We start from the raw sequence: 20,261 nt of genomic DNA, 5'->3' as shown, positions 1-20,261 counted from the left end.
CTAAGGATAATAATCCATCATAAATATTGAAATTACCAACAAAATATATTTGGTTGAAAATATCTAAAATACCCACGAATATTTTTTCCGTCGGGAAATATATATTATCGATGGATTTATATGGACGGATTTATCTGTCAGAAACATAAACCGACGGATTTTTTTATGGAATAATTATCTGTCAAAATTAAAAAATGTTCTAAAAAAATGACCCCAACCCTAATCAGACCCATCATTAGTGACGGATCTAAGACATTAAGTCAGTGAGAATAAATTATAAAAAATAAAATCAATGGATTCAATTATATAAATATATATATAATAAAATATAAAAATATATAATTTTATTTATAAATTAAGTAAATTTTAAAAAATGAGGGGTGTAAGTACACCCCTAAAGCCAAAGTAAGTCCGCCATTGCCTGTCATCCCACTCAATCAACCTCTCACGCCGTCATCGCACAAGGCCCCGTCACCCACATGGTTGCGTCATCGCCATTGATCGAGCACCCCTCCATTGAGCCCACATGGCTGTTGTGCCAGACCCTCAGTTACCTTGAATTCTCTGGTTCATAATTTTTTTTCACTCCAATTTTGTTTGATCTTTCACACCGTCGTGCTCATTGTAAGCATGATATTTGCTCATAAAAAAAGTTATGCTTCTTTTATTTTGCTTGGGGGAAGGAATCAGGGAGAAATAGCGCGTTGAAAATATCATTTATGTAATTCATTATTGACCCTTTTTCCTTTGGTAAGTTGTACACCATACCCATACAACAGGAACTCGAACTTGAGATTAGGTTGTTGGAATTAAAATCTCATTCAAATGAGTTTTTTCCTTGACCGTGAAGTAGCCTTATACTTGTACCATGATAAATATTGTATTTCAATTTTAAACTTTCATGGAAATTTTCTTCATATACTATCTCGGATATGTTGTGTTCATGGTTGATAAGCTGTGCAATTTTTTTAATTTTCATTATCTTTTCATGTTTATTTCCTTTGCTCCCCTTGTCTTATGTATAGATTGGGCAATACATAGCATCTAATGGTGGCGTTGTTGCAGCTTTTGAACTTGCTCCATATCTTGATATAGAATCGACAAAGGGAATTATAATTTAGTATATGTTTGGGTCTGCACTTCTGCCTTTTGCATCTACAAGCACAGACGTGAATATTTTACGTGATAAATAGAAGCTAAAAATAGTGGCGCTTTCCTGGACGCAGAAATTTAACACACATAACATAGTATTATTTGTTTAACAAGGATATTTATCGAATAAAAAAATTGTATTTTGCATTGACATAATAATGTTTGTTGCTCTGCCCATGGATTTATCCAACCTACTTATTTGTAACGCATTTGAGTTGGAATTGAACACGATGAGCAATCACAACATATTTTATGTACATTTTTTTTTGGCTTTTATTCTATTATTTCAGCTGATCTTTGCTTCATTGTTAGCTGTCAATAGTACCCTACATAGTATGTCTAAGTATCGTATGAACTCTCTAAAATTATAGAGCTTGCTATTCGTGTGTTCACAATACACACCACCATAAACACTAAATTTTATATCCGTGTGTAGCATGTGTAGCTAGTTTTTTTTTTATGTTAATCATTTATAGAATATTCTTATAATAGTAATCATTAAAAGATTTATAATATTAAATAATTTTTTTAAGATTAAAAATGACCATTTTTGTATATATTTATAATATTTAAGAATTTATTTGATATTCATAAAAAAATATATTTGATATCAAAAACTTCGAAAGACCAAATTAATGTCAAATAAATATTTAAAAAAATATTAATTAAGTTAATAAATTGTTCTATTAAAAAGTAAAAGAGTTAAAGTTTATTCCTTCAATTCATAACGTGTGGCTAACTAAGTTTGTCAATACAGTGTGGTTAATTTATTTACACACAATATCTCATTTATACCTTTAATTCATAATTTATTTAATATTTCACATAAAATAGCTGATTAACACTGGATTTTTTTTTTTTTTTATTATCTTAAATTGATAAGAAAAAATAATCCTTACGTACTCTAGATTTTATAACAATATAAATATTTCTATTTCTTAAACTTTATATAATTTTTCTTAAATGATATGTATGTTATGTATTGAGATCAAATCTTCTTGATTATAGTAAGATTTTCAAATTATTAAATACTCAAATTACATGAATTTTAAAATAACATTAATCAATACAAAATGTACTAAAAAGAAAAGGAACATATAATTTGATATAATAAGGAAAAATGCTGAAAAACTATTACAATGCATTGTTATAATTTTGTTCAACCAAAATAATGATTATCACATGCCAATAATATGAAATAAAATTTATTTATTGTATAATTTCTAGAAAATTAAATGGTCAAAAAAGAAGTTTAGAAAAACACTAAATTTTAAATTGTGTAAGCTTAATTTAATTTTTTCTTTTAATCATATATATGTATATATATCATTCTTTTAATTTTAATATTTATTTTTATTTATTAAACTGGAAAAAATTAAGTGTTTATAATTTTAATTTTTTAAAGCATAATTTTTTAACAGATATATATTAATAATAATATCATTTATTTTGAATTATACATTATACAAAATTTTGTATTGTAAATGTGTTGGCTCCCTTACCCAGATATATATTAATTTTAATTATCATTTTTTAACAAGTGTGACTCTATTAGGGGATCGCTCCCTTACTCAGACGTACGTTGTATTGTTTAGGTTAGATGTGGTTTTTTATTGTGTAGTTGTTTAAATTTTTTTATTGTAAATGTGTTCCCTCCCTACACACATATATATTAATTTTAAATATCATTTTTAATAGGTATGACTTTGTTAGGTGACCATTCCCTTACTCAGACATGTGTTGTATTGTTCAGGTTAATTGTAACTTTTTTATTCTAGTTGCTTAAAATTTTGTATAGTAAATGTGTTAATTATATTTCTGGTTGTGGTTATGTGATTTATATTCCGTGCATTGTTCATTAAGAAACTCAAACACTATGTATGTGATTTTTGTGTTCACCTAAAACATCATCGGAATTTTTGCTACTAATAATAGATGATCACTCTAAGATTATGTATGTGATTCATGAATGTTCCTATTTTTTTTGCTTAAACATACAAAACATGAACTATATTCCTTTGAATTGTCGTTGGATGCACGATAGATGTTATAGTGGTAGAAGTAGTTTGAAAGAATCCTTTGTCGAGAGGGTTGAAGAGTTTGTAAGCAAAGCTAATTTGCAAGATTGTTATTACAATGATGGGGTAGGATTTTGGAGGATAGAGTTGTGAAGGTTCACCTTTACAAAAATGGATTCAAGCCTAATTATTGGATTTGGATTGATCATGGTGAACACATGTTGCATGTTGATTTAAATGATGACAATAGTTACATGGATGCTGCAATACCTTGTTTTACGTAAAATAGATAAAGTTTTATTTAAAAATTAGTAGAGTTTTTAGAAATTAAATAAATGAGAGAAAATGTTTTTGTTAATTAAAATAAGAGATGTTTTAATTGGTTATTTATTTAATGAAAGAGTAACATAAAGTTCCTTTTTATAAAATAATAAAACAAAGAAAAATAGAGTAAATAATAGGCTCAGAGTACCCTAGTTATAAATAAAGAAATACTAGGTCAGTTTTTACAATTACGATACGTTTCTACACTCTTCCTTTCTCCCAAATTTGTTCTCCCTTTTTCCTTTCCCAAAACCCTCTCTTTTTCTGCAAACACCAAAATATGTCTAAGTAAAACTACAATCTCAGACACATTAACCATTGGATCATCCTAAAATGTGGACGCCACCTTCAAATTGGGATTTAACAAGGAACTCCCCACGCGCACAAACAGTGAAATTAAGGCTTCAATCCCTTCTTCTTCTCTCTAACGCTTGGAAATCCTAACATAGCAACTAGAAGAAAAGCTTGAGGAATTAGAGGAAACCGCTAGGGACACCGCTATCACTACCGGACTACACACGTGAGCCCTCTTAGAGGTAAGCGATGAGTTACTCACGCCTAGGGATTAGAATGAACATGCGTAGGGATCCTTAGAGGATAAATTTTGGGTTATTTTGGGTTGTATTATGAATTTCAATTTTGTTCTTATTCTTTTATTCGCAAATTGACTGTATTTGACGGGCCAATTGATGCCCCGATGCAAAATTGATATGTTCTTGTGTTAAGTGTGAAACCTAGAAATTGAGTCTTTTCTAATTAGCATGAATTGATGAAATTAAGTAAAGAAAGATTTACCGTAAGAGAGAGTGAGATATTGATTTTGTATTTTTCACATATTCGAGCTTTTTAAATTTTTTTTATATTGTTTGGAATTAATATTATAATTTGGAATTAGAATAGGCTAACAAAATTTCATTCTCGATTATTTTTTTAGTTTTAATATTTAATATGAGTTTATATATTGTTTCATATTGTTATTCTTTAAAATTGGCCAATGTATATTTAACTATAAGTTTCTTCCAAAGTTTTAGTGAATCCTAGGTACATTTTTATTTGATTATATTTCACTTTGTAAATTCATGATTAGAATATTTGTGTCTTTAGTTATTTATATACCGTGTGTGTTTATATATGTAATAATATTTGTATATTATGAATTATGATTAACATTGAGTATAAGTGGTAAGTTGAGCATGTGTTAATTTGTGAAATACATGTGAACATGTGATGGTGGATTGTTACATTGGGAGGTGTTAAATTATGGACATGAAATAAGTGTGCGGTTAATACTTGATGTGATATTACTTGTGTTTTGAGTTGTGAATTATACAATAACCTGATTGGTGTTTACCTTGAGAAAAGTGTTTATGCGCGAGGTGTTAAAAGGAAAATGTAGGGTTCCAAGTTAGGAACTTGAGGTGTTAAATTGTAATGCAATACACGAGGTGTTAAAAGGAAAGTCTAGGGTTCCATTAGGAACCTGAGGTGTTAAATTGTAATGCAATACACGAGGTGTTAAAAGGAAAGTCTAGAGTTCCATTAGGAACTTGGGGTGTTAAATTGTAGTGCATTGTGTTAAACGTGCTTGAAAATAAGTGTGAGGTCATGAATATTGTATAATTCATGAGTAGTGTATGCATGCAAAATTTATTTTAAGGGTTGGACCTGAATTAGGAAGATGAAGCCCTAACAGATTCTTCGAAGTCTAGGCCTTGGGAGTAAATACACTCGGTTTAAATGCTCCTTTAAGCCTATGTTGATCCCATATAGTTGGAGCACTCTCGCAAAATAGAGTGACCCTGACTGGTCACCTTATGATTTCACTTAGTGAGAGTGACCTGACATACCCATTGTGTGACTTATCTTGTTATGTACTCCTAGGTGCACTGGTGTTGTATTTCATTGACATGGTATCACATTGCATATAGGATTGAGTCTTAATGTATTTGTTGCATAACGCCTGTGTAATGATCATTGTGACTTGTTACGTGATGGTGGTGGGTAATGAATTGTATGAGCATGAGATGTCATGTTGTACTTAAGTTTTGTTGTTTTGAACATGTGATTAATGTGAAGGTGTGGAATGTAATTTTGTGATTAAATCCTTGGGACAAGTGATGTTATGCAATGAGTGGTAAAATGATGCGAATTGTGCTAAGTTGAGCTTGTTATACTTATATTATATATATTTGTCTTTTTTTTATCTCTATCTATTTAAGAATGTGATAACTTACTCCCTATGTGTTGTTTGTGTTTGGATCTTGTGATGATCTCGAACCTTGTGTTCGTGGGAGTAGACGGCTAGGTGAATTGCTTTAAGGAACCTCGTGCTAGAGGACGTCAAGACAAAATGTTTTGATAGGATGTGACATTGGGGCATGAGTTTTTGTTTTAATTGCATGATGTTCCAAACATGTCATTTTACTTTATTTTATTCTACTACTTAATTTGAGTTCTTTTGTAAACTTGAACGACCTTGTTTTGAGCCAGAAATGTTTTCTGAGAATTTTTATTTGATAATAGAGAAGTGAATGTAGACCTTTTACCATTTACTTACGATTTATTGAATAAAATTGATTTAATTAGATTCCGCGTTTTATATGTTTTTCCTATTTATATGAATGTTGGGGTAGAGGGTGTCACAAATGCATCAAGTAGTGTAGCAGATGTGGCTCAAGTTGAACAATTTGTCTTAATGCAAGAGATGGTGTGTGATGCGCTCAGGCAACCTGAGACATTTGAAGCTCCAAACTCAAATAATATGGAAGAACCTCCAAATGAAGATACTCGAAGATTTTACATTTTATTTGTGGTGGCAAATAAGCCATTATACAAAGGGGCATCAGACTCAAAATTATCAATATTCGTGAGGCTTATAGCTTGCAAGTCCAATTGGAATATCCTCGATTAGTGCTTAGAGTTTATTTCAAAAATGCTTTTGGATGTAACACCTGTAGAAGAGCATTTGCCAAAAAAAATTCTGATGCCAAAAGGTTAGTATCAAAGTTGGGATTGGAGGCTAAGAAGATTGATTGTTGTATGGATGATTGCATGTTCTATTATAACAATGATGTAGTGTTAACTGAATGCAAATTTGCTAACAAGCCCAGGTATTGTGCCAAGACTAATTGAACGAGTAACAAAAAACCAATTCTAGTTAAGGTGATGTTCTATTTGCCTATAGTACCAAGGTTGCATAAAATATTTGCATCAATGCAAACTGCAGGCCAAATGACATGGCATTATGAGAATAGAAGATGTTCGGGCATGTTACGACATCCCTTTGATGGTGAAGCCTGGAAGCACTTTGATCGGGTACATCCAAATTTTGCTATTGATCTACGAAATATGTGACTTGGTTTATGCACAGATGGATTTAACCCATATATTCAAGCATTATCTTCACCTTATTCTTGTTGGTCAATCATTGTTATCCCGTACTATCTTACTCCATAAATGTGTATGACTAAACCTGATATGTTTTTGAGTTGTGTTGTACCAGACCCATTTAATCCAACGGTTGGTATTGATTTCTATTTACAACCTTTGATGATCTAAAGAAGTTGTGGAATGGTGTTCTGACTTACGATGTTTCAAGAAAGCAAAATTTCATGATGAAGGCAGCTTTGATGTGGACTATTAATGATTTTCCTACTTATGGCATGTTGTTTAGTTAGGTGACACAAGGTAGATTGACATGTCCGTATTGCATGGAGGACACAAAGGCCTTCCAGTTGGCAAATGGGGGAAAAAATCTTCGTTTAACTGTCATCATAGGTTCTTACCAAGTGATCATGCATTTAGGAGAAACAAAAATGCCTTTAAAAAAAGGAAGTAGAAAGGGATGAGCCACCACGTATGTTGATACCTACACAAGTTTGGCGTAGGGAGAACATATTTTCCCATGACCATGCACCTAGTATGAAAAATGTTCTCCCTTTGAGTTTCATTCTATCCTTACACACATTACCCATTAACCTCCTAACCATCAAAAGATCACCTTCTAGGGGTTGTACATCACATTTACTTTCACTCTCACTAGAAGAACTGGAAGAGCTAGAAGAAGATGCACTAGTGATATCCCCATTACCTAACATAACCATAGTCCTTTTGTTAGGACATTGGGAGGCAATGTGAACCTTTCCCAAACACTTAAAACATTTAATAGAACTCGTTTTTGAAGAAGTGGGAATAGGGTTAGAATTATTTTTACTAAGTGCAACACCTTTCTCATGAGATTTGAATGAAAATCCTCCCTCCTTCTTGAATGTCTCCTTATCTTTCCAAGTTGAAGATTCATATGGGGACTTCTTGTATATTTGCTTCCTCTTTAATTATTGATCCACCTTGATAGCTTAATGAATGAGATCCTCCAAAGAGGCATAGTGGTGCAACTCTACAATATCTTGGATCTCCCTATTGAGACCATGCAAAAACCTTGCCATGGTCGCCTCTTGAGACTCCTTAATTTGAGCCCTAATCAAGGAAATCTCCATCTCTTTGTAATACTCATTCACACTCTTATTTCCTTGAATTAGTCTTTGGAGCTTGTTATGAAGGTCTCTCCCATAATAGGACGACATAAATCTCTCTCTCAAAACTTTCTTCATGTCTTGCCAAGTATTAATCAAAGGTCTTCTCATCATCTCAACATCACTCCTCACTTGGTTCCACCACACTAAGGCATATCCCTCAAACTCCAAGAAAAGACTTGCTCAACCTTCATCTTCCACTCAAGATACACTTATGGATCACAAGTCCCTTTAAAAGTAGGGATCTTCACCTTCAGTCCCTCAATCCCTTCCTCTCGTTGCCTACCTCTATATCTTTTATGATTTCTTCTCTCTCTATACCTCTCATTCCTCCTTCCTCCCTCATTCTCTTCATACCCCTCACTTCTCCATGAGAAGAATTAGATGATATGTCCTCTCTTCTTCGCTCTATATTTTTAATCCTCGCACTTAAAGCTTCACTACTCCCGTGTATTCTTCCCAGACTCTCCTCATTCTCTCCATCCTTTCTTCATTTTCATAACTCATTCTTCTCATTTGATCACCAAGTTTAATCATCTACGCCATGAGCCTTACGGTTTTTGGAGATGGTGGAGCAGCATCTCCACTTGTAGAAGCCATACCTACAAGGAAAAGTTAGTGCACAAGTAATAAACAGAACAGGACCTCACCACTTAACTTAGTGTTTCACTCGTGTATCACTCTTTCAAGGCTTTTCCTTTTATAATATGCGCTCTTGTCTTTTACCACTCTTTCTCCTCTTCAATTCTTAAGCAGAACCTTCAAGCTCAAAATCATGAAGTATTCAATGTGAATATATGTCACAAACCAAAACTCAACTCAAGAAGCCAAGAATAGAAATACTCTAAGACAAAACTAAGTAATTTTAAAGACAAAAATAATAATAAAATGAATACTCAAAAGGAATGCCAAGGAAAACAAATTGGAAGACTCTAGAATCAAGAAAAAGATTGTCCCAAAATTGAACTAAACTAGACGTAAATAACCAACAAGACACAATTTTTTAGTTGTGAAGCATAGGTATGTGAAAACTAGAAGGGAAACAACTTTGAATGCATACCTTTTTTTTTGCGTTTTTTTTTTGCTCTTTTTTTATCTCTCCACTTTTTTGGCACGAAATTCAAATTTGAAAGCAAATTAGTGATTAGCCAGATCCAAATCTAGATCGTAACAAAAAAAATTTCTCCAAATTTGAAAAACAAATTCAGATCCTAACAACTTCCATTATCCAAATATGAATTGTGACAGAATTTTGGCTCCAAATTTGAAAATTAGGTTTTTTCCCTTCTTTCTTTTTTTTTGCACAAATTTTTTATTATATATATATATATATATATATATATATATATATATATAATAAATATAGAATTCAAAAACAAAAAGATATTGATACTAGATAGAATTCAAAAAATAAATATAGACACAAAGAAATAGAATAAAGGAAGACAAAACAATAATATAGCGTTAAACAAAAGAGGAAACACAAAAGAAGAAAGAAAACACAAAGGATACATAACACTTAATTTCAAGAACCGAAGTTCTGGTACCAATTGATGGAACGCTAATTTGTGGATCTAATTTTTAGCATCAACAAATAAGGGAATCTATTTGGAACTCTCTAAAATTGGGGGAAAATAAAAAGAAAAAAAATGGAATTAGAAAAGGAGATGGAAAGAACAACGCTACAATCTTGAAAGATTGGTAAGTTGAGGATAATTCGTCACAAAGAATAGAATTCTTTGATAAAAACCTAAGGTTTCATACAAAAACCAAGAGAGACAGTCTCTTAACTGAGTGTAATATGAAATTTCATCAAAAGCTGTCAACAAAGTGTTTAACGAGTCTATTCATATTCCTACTAACAACACTAAATTAGGCGAGTCTATTCATATTCCTACTAACAACACTAAATTAGGCCCAAGGTCCAATAACTAATATATAATAATTAAAAGACTTGAAAATAACAATAGAAGGTCGTGGCAACCCATTACGTCCAAAATAGGCCCAAAATATAATTAAAAAACGAAAATAAATCCTCTTAAAAGTTGACTAAAATTTATGAGTTTCATTTCTTCTTCTTTTTTCTCCATGAGAGAATTTAATTTCTCGCTAAGCTCTTCTTGAAAATTCTTACTCCTTACTCTAGTGATTGGTCCATCCATGTTAAAATACCATACAAGTTAAAATACACATTGGTAAATAAATATGACCGACCAATCAAAGTATTATTTAGGTATACCATCATTTTAAATAAATATGGCGGTTAGCACAGTTGAATTTTGGGTCTAATTAGTTGCAACCAAATTTTTGATTCAAAAGTCAATTACGCATACCGAAGATATTAGCATTTTATGACGTTGGTCCTAAGATGGTTAATGTGAAAATTTGAATAACTTATAAAATTTTATTTTAACCCTCAAAATGAAAAAGAATATTTTTGGATATTCTATTTATTGTTATTTTTAACAAAAGAAATCTATTATTATGAAAAAAAATTATTATTATATTGTTATCTTTTAACTTGATATGACTGATCCCCTGCTCCTACAAATAGAGAATTAAAGTTAGATAATTCTTCTGAAAAATATTTGTGTGTTGGTATTTTTAGTCATTTTTATCTTTTTTAATTTATTTTAAAAGTTTGATCATAATCCAATCAGAAATACGTCCAAAGTGATTCCTATTAACTTTTAAATAGCCTTTTACAAAATGCAAATTAGAAGTGTATCCAAAGTGACCATTGCAAAATCTTCTTATTATATTTATATTTTTAACTTAAAAGTTTTCATGATAATCCAATCAAAAGTATATCCAAAAATTAACTTTTAATGACTTTCAGCATAACCAAATTAAAAATGCATCCAAAGCAGTTTCAGGACAACTTTCTGGCCATGTACGCAACCGCGTTTCCTTTAACTATTCTTGTGTTTGAAATTTTAACTTTGAGATAGATATCAACATTGTTGAGGTATCAACATCACATGGAAATTATGTACAACTTAGACCTGCATTGAGAGCATAATAACAACTAAAACCTAAATTGTTCAATGCTATAGTGAGTTCGGAGTTTCCATAATCCAACCACCCCACCAAGCCATTATTCTAAAACACCTTCCCCAAGATCTATTACATGCTTCAGAGTAAAGAGCACAGAAACAATGTACAAGAAAAAAAAAATGTAAAGAAAAAGAAAATATTTAACTTATGGGAAGGAAAGTTCAAGGCCATGGCCTGACATAAATAAAATAGAATCACTTCCTACCCAACCTTACTAAATGCTGCTGATGCTTTGCTTCCGCCGCCTTGTCAGCAGCTTCCCTTTTCTGTGCCCTCTTTGCCCTTCTGCCTGTGATAATTTTCCCAGCCTCTTTCTTCTTCGGCTCATGCGAAGAAGAACTTGCTCCTGAATCCTGAAAGTTTGGACGATGGACTGGCCGAGCTTCTTGACGACCAGCCCTGACATAACCATTATCTCCCCATCTACGGTTGCCAATAACCCGAAGACTGGACGAACCACCATAGTAAACTTCATCCATATCATCATCATCATCATCATCCTCGTACTGATAATAATCTTCTAGGTCTTCATATGCATCTTCATGAACCACATGTTCTTCAACAGATAAAGGTGTGAACCATGAGGCCCGAAGTAGCAGGCACACACTCTCCTCAAACATGTAATCTTGAATGCTGCCACAGTATAATTGAAGATTAAGCAATAAGAAAATGATTTCAGTCACAACTTGGAATGATTGCCAAAACAGAAATTCAAATGCAACACTTCACCTATAGAATGTTCATTCTGCAATTATAGGTACAAAAATTTAAGTAGTTGCTGATGCTACATTATTTTGGCATTTTGTTACAGCCTAGTCTTACATAGTTTAAAGTTCCTGTGCTACGAGATCAGTGTTGTTAATGGTGGATGGCAGTTCATGGCGGAAAGGCAAAAATTCACCATAAAAATATGACGGATGGCGTAGCGAAAAATGGTGGACGTCATGGTAGACAAAAAAAAAATATATATATATATATATATATATATATTAACAAAACAATAGATAAAAAATAAATATAAATAAAAAATTAAAAAAACAATGGAGTGTATTCAAATAAACTAAAAAAGTTTCATGAGTTCACACAATAACCAAGTACCAACACCAAATAAACTCATTCAAGAGTTCAAAATAACAAAAGGATAAAAGCATAAAAACAAAAAAAGGGGTGTCAAACAGAAAAAGATCATAAAAAAAGGGCTGAACAAAAAAAAAAGGGGGTGAACAGAAAAAGAAAAGCAGAACCAAAAATAAAAGGGGTGTCAAACAGAAAAAAAAAAACAGAACAAAAAACAACACCAGCAACAAAAAAGAAGAAAAAAAACAGAACCACGATGTCGTCCGTCGCAGACTGTAACGCTGTTACCGTCCGTTGCAGACTGTAGCGCCGTTGCCGCCGCCGCCGTTGCCGTCCGAGTGTCGTGTGCTTGGTCGTCGCTGCTGGGTGCGGGGTCGTGCGTGTGGGGTCATGCTGCTGTGTTCTATGCTGTGCGTTCTCCCCGCTGCGCTTTTGCAATACAATATCCGGTAGGGTTGGGTCGGGTCAGCCCAACACCTACCGCGCAAAAAACACAAAACCCGCTATTCCGCCTTTTCCGCTATTCCGCCATGACCGGCATGGCTATGGTGGCCGCCATGGCGCCACCATACGCAACTCGCCACGCCACCGCTTTTCGGTGGCGTTTTTTCAAATTTCCGCCACGCTATTCCGCCATGGTGCCGCCATGGCCGCTATTTGATAACATTGTACGAGATGGTAGTATTTTATGATATATAACCAAAGGAGCCGAAAAGGTTGACAAAAGTAAAACTGTTGATGTTTAAAATAAGATTGCTAATATCTAATAAACCAGAATATCATTGTATTTTTGGAGTCCAAACCAATTTTTTTATTCTAACTTGGTGAAGTAAGACTAAACTCATGAGCTTATTATCCTAAGTTGGAACAAGTTGATAGGAGCTAAAACTTGAAAGTCAAGAAGCCTCCCAACATAATGTTTAGGGGTCAGGTAAACCTGAAAACACAGTAACCTAACTTCAATCAGATAAAATTAGGGGGTGTTTGATTTGGTTGTTTTCTGTTTTCATTTTCACTGAAAATAGAAAATGGTGATGAAAATATGTTTGGTTGGACTTCTGAAAACATTTTCAGTGAAAATGAAAACAGAAAACAACCAGAAAAATGAAAACAATAAATTCTCGTTTTCAGTGTTTTCAGTTGAGAACAGAAACCTCATTTCGGGTAAAATGAAATTGTGGTGACAATGAATGTAATTTTAAGCAAATCTAAAAATACAAAAAGATAAGAAGTCAATATATCATAAATTTTCAGTATTTTTATTTCATGAAAACAGAAAACAAGAAGTCAAACCAAACATATTTTCAGAATTCTAATCTTTTGAAAATGAAAACAGTTTTCAAAAAATGAAAACAGGAAATGAAAACAGAAAATGAAAATGCAAACCAAACACACCCTTAGAAATCCCATTTTCCATATTCAGCAACCAGACAATAATAACTCAACTCAAGTATTTTCAAAAGAAATCTCGATTTACAATTATATCTTTTACATCCTTTCACTGTTGATTACAATGAAACATGGTAAAGAAGGAAGAATTTGCCTTAGACACACCTTTCCAATTCCAATCTATTCAACAATACTTTCTAATTGACTAGAAAAACTGAAAATTTAGTTACTGATAGAAACTAATGGCCATTAATTGATTGATGTAGCTGATCACAGAAAAATTCTGAATGAATCCTCCAATGTTGAATTTCACGACCTTGTCATTAGAATCTAGTCTCTCTCTCTTTTCATAGGCATTAAATACGTGAGGTCTAGCAAAAAATTGTTAATATTATGGAGAGAAACACAAAATTTTCACATGACAAGATCATGTGAAATTTAAAATGAGAGGATCCATTCCCATACAAAATTAGAATGACTTCTTTCCATCATATTTTAAGCATAAGTAGCATAAACTAAATTAGAAATGAAAACTGAAGTAAAAGGTGCAATTATTACCTGCCATCAAGTGAGCGATGGACATTGAGGAACTCAAATGGATGTTTACACTGAGGGCAGGTAACTTTCTCACGGTATGTAGCCCAATGAAGGATGCATGTTACACTACACAAAATCAAGTAAAACCATAAACAAAAAGATGTAGAAAACACATCTCAAAAAAAAAAAATAATAATAATATCACATGCCAAAACAGACAATTCAATAGTAGTTAATTTTAAAAAATTAGAACAAAAAGATAATGCACAGAATGTTAGTAATCAATGACTACAATTTCCAACTACACAAGTAGTTTCCATTACCACGAAAGATTTAATGCATGGAACGAAAGTTGGAAAATACTACAAAATCAAAATAGAACAAAATTGTCTACAGTGTGTACCTGCAATTAGCCAAAAGGATATGATACATTTAGAACAGAAAAGTAAAAATGCAAATCATATAAGCCTCCTGCTTTATGCTCAAATGTTAGTGAGGGAACTTCCCCAACATACAAAGTAGGGTCAAGAGCATTAAAAATTAACTTAAATACGTCCACTAAAAGTCAGTAGCTGATCAGTCCAGATTTTGGACCTATATTTTTCCAATCCCACTGATGCAGAACCAATAAAATCAGATCAATTTGATGCAGACACATTCTAGGATATTCATTTACAAGAAATATAAGATCCTAAAAGACTTGCCTCAACCATATAAAGCACTGTTGATCACTCAACTCCATAGATGCAATTGAACGTGATATGTATCATCGCTGATCAACTAGGATAACTTGAATAGACAATATATGATGATTGAGAAAATTATGAAGAATTCCTCTCATCCATGAATGTAGATTAAAGAGTAAAGTAAACAACTGAAAAAGTGAAAAGCAACACCCCATCCTCCAAGGAAAAGTAAGAATCAATTCTAATTTCCAACTCATAGCAACTGCAAGAAACTTTACTTATCACTTGTCAACATGATGACATTTGTAAGTGTGCTTTCAATATGGGATACATGCTGAGGTAAAACCTAGATATGTTATTATTTCAGCACTGAACAAATATTGGGCGTAAATTCGAAATGCTATAACTATCAAATCAAAGCTAACCTAGTCATTCAACATTAAATAAAACCATTCAAGTGCTTTCACCTAACAACTTATACTTTTATAATATCAGAATCTCTACTACCAAGAGGCCGTGAGTTCAAATTCAATCTATCTCATCCATTCTTCTAAATAAAAGTTGAGCCTAAGCACATGTTAAAATTACACTTGTGCACATTCTCCAGGCTTCAAGCCCAAAGTGCTCTTGCATCTAGAGCTTTTAAGAGAGTTACTATCTTCCACTAATCATCCCAATCATGGAGACTTCAGCCTGGGCAACCATATAAAAGAAATACCAATGTTGTTAAATAACCATTATAGCATCGCCACAATGTTGTGAAGGGAGGCCTGCTATGGAGGCACCATAGGCCGCCATGGCAAGCTCATATGGCATTATTTTGGCCTTGCACCATCGGCCATTGATAACCTTGAGAAACACTCAGGAAAACAGATCACCCTACCTCAAAAGGACGTAATGTGAACATGATAGTACATAAAGGAATATGTTTGAGATCCAACAGTTTGCATAGTAACTGAACTTGGATTACGGATGACCACATCAGTCATCAAAGCCTCCAAATCAAGATCTTGTGGGAATCCATAATGCTCAATTAACATACTAACTGAACTTATATAATGCTTTTTTTTTGGATGTGACAAACTTATAAAAACTCATAAATAGATGTTTGCAAATCAAAGTACTAACCAAAGGTAATAAAGCCACTAGTTTACCCTTGACTTAAAAGATTCTCAAATCTCAAGCACAAAAGATATTAAAAAAGATCCAAACATAAATGATATTTGTAGCTCAGACATAATACACTCCAATTAAATGAATCAGTCCCACATCATCAGGATAAACACAGAAAACATACTAGCATTTAGAGGGGTGTTTTTTTCATTTAGTTCAAGGAAAGAAAGACACCACCATCATTTGGAAAGTGGCACTAATCCATATCGGTGATAACAACAATTAGTACTGAAAATTCCAACCAATCCAAAAGCAATTGGAAAATGAACATACCATAATAAAAAAAAAGCACATTTTCGTCAAACTTAATTCTGAAAAGAACAGCAAGAGATCGTTCAGACAAACCAGTAAGCATGCTCGCAACCTTTTACAAGAGCAGTTTCCTGCAGCACTATCTTATCCAAGCAGATAGCACAGATTCCCCCATGGCTTCCATAAGACCCCACCTTGTGAATCTCTGCCTCAGTCCCTTTCTCACTCTGAACACAAACAACATCAAAAACCATGGAATCAACAAAAGAAACACAAATTCCAACATTTCCATCCACAGAAAAAGAACATCAACAAAATCAACAATTGGTTAAAAACAAATCATACCCACAACATAAATTTTGAAACTTTCACATAAAAACCCAATTGGGTACCCACAAAATCATCCAAACAAGCCAGAAATTAAATACGTATATTGAATCAAAATAAGGCATACCCATTAAAAAGAAGGAAAAAAATATGCATACCCATTAACAAGAAAGAAGGGGAAAATACCAGATCTTTGATTGAAAGGTCCTGAAAATCGTTGGTGAGGACCTGTTCGCCTTGGATCTTCACGAGTGAGGAAGTCATAGTGACAGATCCACAAGGAAGGTATAGAAGAAACTATAGTGGATTGTGTGGAAAGGCAGGACCATAGAAAAACCAAAACCAGGAAATGAAGGGAAAGGAGGAGAGAGAGAAGGAGAAGGAATACGAGAGATGCCAGAATGATTCTGTGATACAAAAGGGACAAAGGAAAACAGTAAAAAGATGGAAACCTTTGACACCACAATGTTAATTCCGAGTTTTTAAACTCGCCACCAGACACAGGGAAGTTTTATTTTATTTTTATATTTTTTTTATTTTATTTATATATTTCGTATAATTTTCCATTATTTTTGGTACAGGATGTTTACTTTTCTCTTAATTACATTTTTTCCATGAAAAAAAATATAAATCCAAAACTTTGTTGAGAACTATTCTAACCTAATACTAGGCAGGGCTGGACCCAGACTAAAAAGTTGCGGGGGGCAACTATTAAAATTAAATTTGTTCAATACAATAATTTTATACTAAATTTTTATAATTATATATTTCAAAGCATTTATTAAATTAATAGTGTATCAAAATATTAATAAAAATATATTTACGTATAAGATAAACTAAACTTTTTTTAAATATACATATCAATTATCAATTTCACATGTAATTAAAAACTTTCATAAATTTTAATTGAAAAAATTAAAAAGAATTATGCTAGTGTAAAATTTTTTACCTAGACTTTTAACCACAATATATCATATATGATAAGTTTGTTCATTTTTAAAATCATTATCTTAAAATAATTCAAACGGTATTTGTGATTGAATGACAATGTAAAACTGATTTTAAACTAAGAGTAAATAAACATTAAACTCAAAAAATAATATTTATGTTATCCATAAAGATTTAGAGAATGGTCGTATATTAACTATGTTTCAAAATTTTAGTAAATTAAATTAATGTTACTTATAAGATGATCTTTTATTAGTAGTAATAAATAGGTTTAATTATCAATTTGATTCTTAAATTATTTTAAAAAGTTTAATTTGGTCTCAAAATTTTTAAAGATTTAAGTTAGTTCTTAATTTTTTTTTAAATATATCAATTTCAATTTGATCATTTCCATCCAATTGAGCTCTGGTTGTTAGGATTGCAAATAGAGGCAATTTTTGTAACCAACCCAGCTCACATCGGGTTCCAACCAAGTTAGGCCAAAAAAATAAAATTCACAAGGGAGTTGCTTGGGGCACCCAACGTTTTTGTTGGGGCACCCAGCAACTCGGGTGAAAGGGCTAAAACGCTCTTCACCCTATCATATAAAAGCAAATAGTGACTCGTACGTACGAGTCACTATTCCCCACACCATATATGCTTCTTCTTCCTCCTATTCGGCTTGCTGCTCCATAGGACTTCTTCGTTTTGGTGCTTCTTTTCGTTCCTGTGTTCATGTTTCCGTCAAGTTCCTGCGTTCGTGGTTCTTCTTCCTCTTCGTGCGCTGTTGCTTCTTCTTCTTCTACCTGGGTTCTCCTTCGAGGTAAGTAATGTCTTCACTTGTTGTTTGAATGATGGCACCTTGGTATGGTTGTTGTTGCTTCTTCTTCATTGCATTCTTCTTCTTCTTCTCCATATGGTTGTTGTTTGAATGATGGCACTACATGGTTGGTTCTTCTTCTACATGTGGTTGTGGTCTGTGAAAAAACTCTTACGGATTATTAATTCGTACGTGATTTTTTTTTAAAAAAAAATGTTTTTATTTGAAATAAAAATTAGGAATTATTTTTAATTAAAAATATTTATATGTGAATTATTTTATAAATTGTTTTGTATTGATTTATTTTTTAGTATTGATTTTATTTGTTTATTATTGATTTTATATATCAAATATTTATGTTAGTTATCAGGAAGATTAGATTACATTTTAGATTAGATTAGATTTGAATAAACAGACATTAGATTAGATTACTACGTAAAAAATGTGAAGGCCACAAAATTGGTGTTAAATATTGTAATATTATAGTTGTGTAACTTTTTAAAAAATTAGAAGAAGTATTTAAAAGAGAATAAATTTGATACTTGTGATAAATATGGAAAAAAAAACAAAAATTAGATTAGAAAATATAAATTTGTTAAAATTGATTAAACGAAAATTTAAATTGGAAAAGATTGTTAGTTTAAGAAAATGAGTGAAAACCAAAAATAATATCTTAATTATAGTAACATTAGATTAGATATTAGTTATCAGTAACATTAGATTAAATTCAAACTATTAGTTACTATTAAGATTAGATTTTAGATTAGATATTAAATTTTAAATATGATAGTATTGAAGTCATAGTTCAAATTTATTTAAACAAATAGTTTGAATGATTTAAAATTATTATAAAAATTAGTGGAAAAAAAATTGTCATAAATATTTTTGAAAAAAAATTCTAATTTAATATTGTTATAAAAATTTACGAAACCAAAATTTGAGAAAAATTTAAATGGAAAATTTTGATAAAAAAATTATTGAAAAGTTTGGATAAATTTGTTTGAAAATGATTGAAACAAAAATTTAAACGAAAACTATTGAGCCAAATTTTTTTAAATTGACGAAACCAAAATTGAAATTTTTAAAAGTTGCTATTTAGTTTAAAAGAATTGTTGAAATAAAAATTTAAATTATATTAAAAAAATGTTTCACAAAATTATTTAAAAAAAAGTAAAAAATTGTTAGTTAGTTAAAAAAATATTGAAATCAAAGATTGAAATCACATTTGAAAAAATTTTAAAATTATTTGTTATTTTAAAAAAATGATTGAAAGCACAATTTAAATTTTTTTTAAAATTGTTAGTTAGTTTAAGAAAGATTGAAACCATATTTGAAAAAATTGGTAGTTATTTTTAGAAAGTGATTGAAAAATAAATTTAACATATTTAAAAATGTTAGTTAGTTTTTAACAAAGATGAAAACATATTTTAAAAAATTTGGAAATTGTCAGAGGATGATTGAAAAAAATATTTAAAAATGTTAGTTAGTCAAAATAAAGATTGAATATATATTTATAAAAATTTATCAATTGTTAGTTATTTTTTGAGAATGATTGAAAACTAAATTAAAAATATTTAAAAATGTTAGTAAGTCAAAATAAAGATTGAATACGTATTTTTAAAAATTTTGAAATTGGTAGTTATTTTTAGAGAATGATTGAAAACAATAATTAAAATATTTAAAAATGTTAGTTAGTGAAAATAAAGATGGAATACCTATTTTAAAAAAAAAATTGAAATTGTTATTTTTAGAGAATGATTGAAAACAAAAATTAAAATATTTTAAGATGGTAGAGTTAGTAAAAAAATGATTTAAAGGCAATTATAAAAAAAATTACAATTTGAATTTATTTTAAAAAAATGATTGAAATGGAAATTATTAGTATTTGAAAACTGTAGTTAAAAAATGGTCGAAAGGAAATTTTTAAATAAATTAAAAATAATAGTTATTTGTGATACATGATTGAAAAGAAAATTTAAGATATGTTAAA

The 20,261-nt window shown here is 31.2% G+C and overlaps 1 protein-coding gene across 1 annotated transcript; it reads right to left on the bottom strand.

Annotated features, from left to right (window-relative positions):
• Positions 1-10,956: 10,956 nt before the first annotated feature.
• Positions 10,957-16,935, bottom strand: LOC100777135 (ring finger domain-containing protein). The gene is made up of 4 exons (NM_001255658.2): positions 16,711-16,935; positions 16,291-16,424; positions 14,108-14,212; positions 10,957-11,716 (listed from the first exon to the last, which is right to left on the bottom strand). The coding sequence occupies exons 1-4, from the start codon at positions 16,786-16,788 to the stop codon at positions 11,278-11,280; spliced, it is 756 nt and encodes a 251-aa protein (NP_001242587.2). The 5' UTR covers positions 16,789-16,935; the 3' UTR covers positions 10,957-11,277.
• Between the last annotated feature and the right edge of the window lie 3,326 nt (positions 16,936-20,261).

The sequence above is a fragment of the Glycine max genome, chromosome 7 (genome assembly GCF_000004515.6).
Source record: "Glycine max cultivar Williams 82 chromosome 7, Glycine_max_v4.0, whole genome shotgun sequence".
Classification (NCBI taxonomy): domain Eukaryota; kingdom Viridiplantae; phylum Streptophyta; class Magnoliopsida; order Fabales; family Fabaceae; genus Glycine; species Glycine max.
The sequence above is the reverse complement of the archived record's forward strand: the minus strand, read 5'-3'. Positions and strand labels throughout refer to the sequence as shown.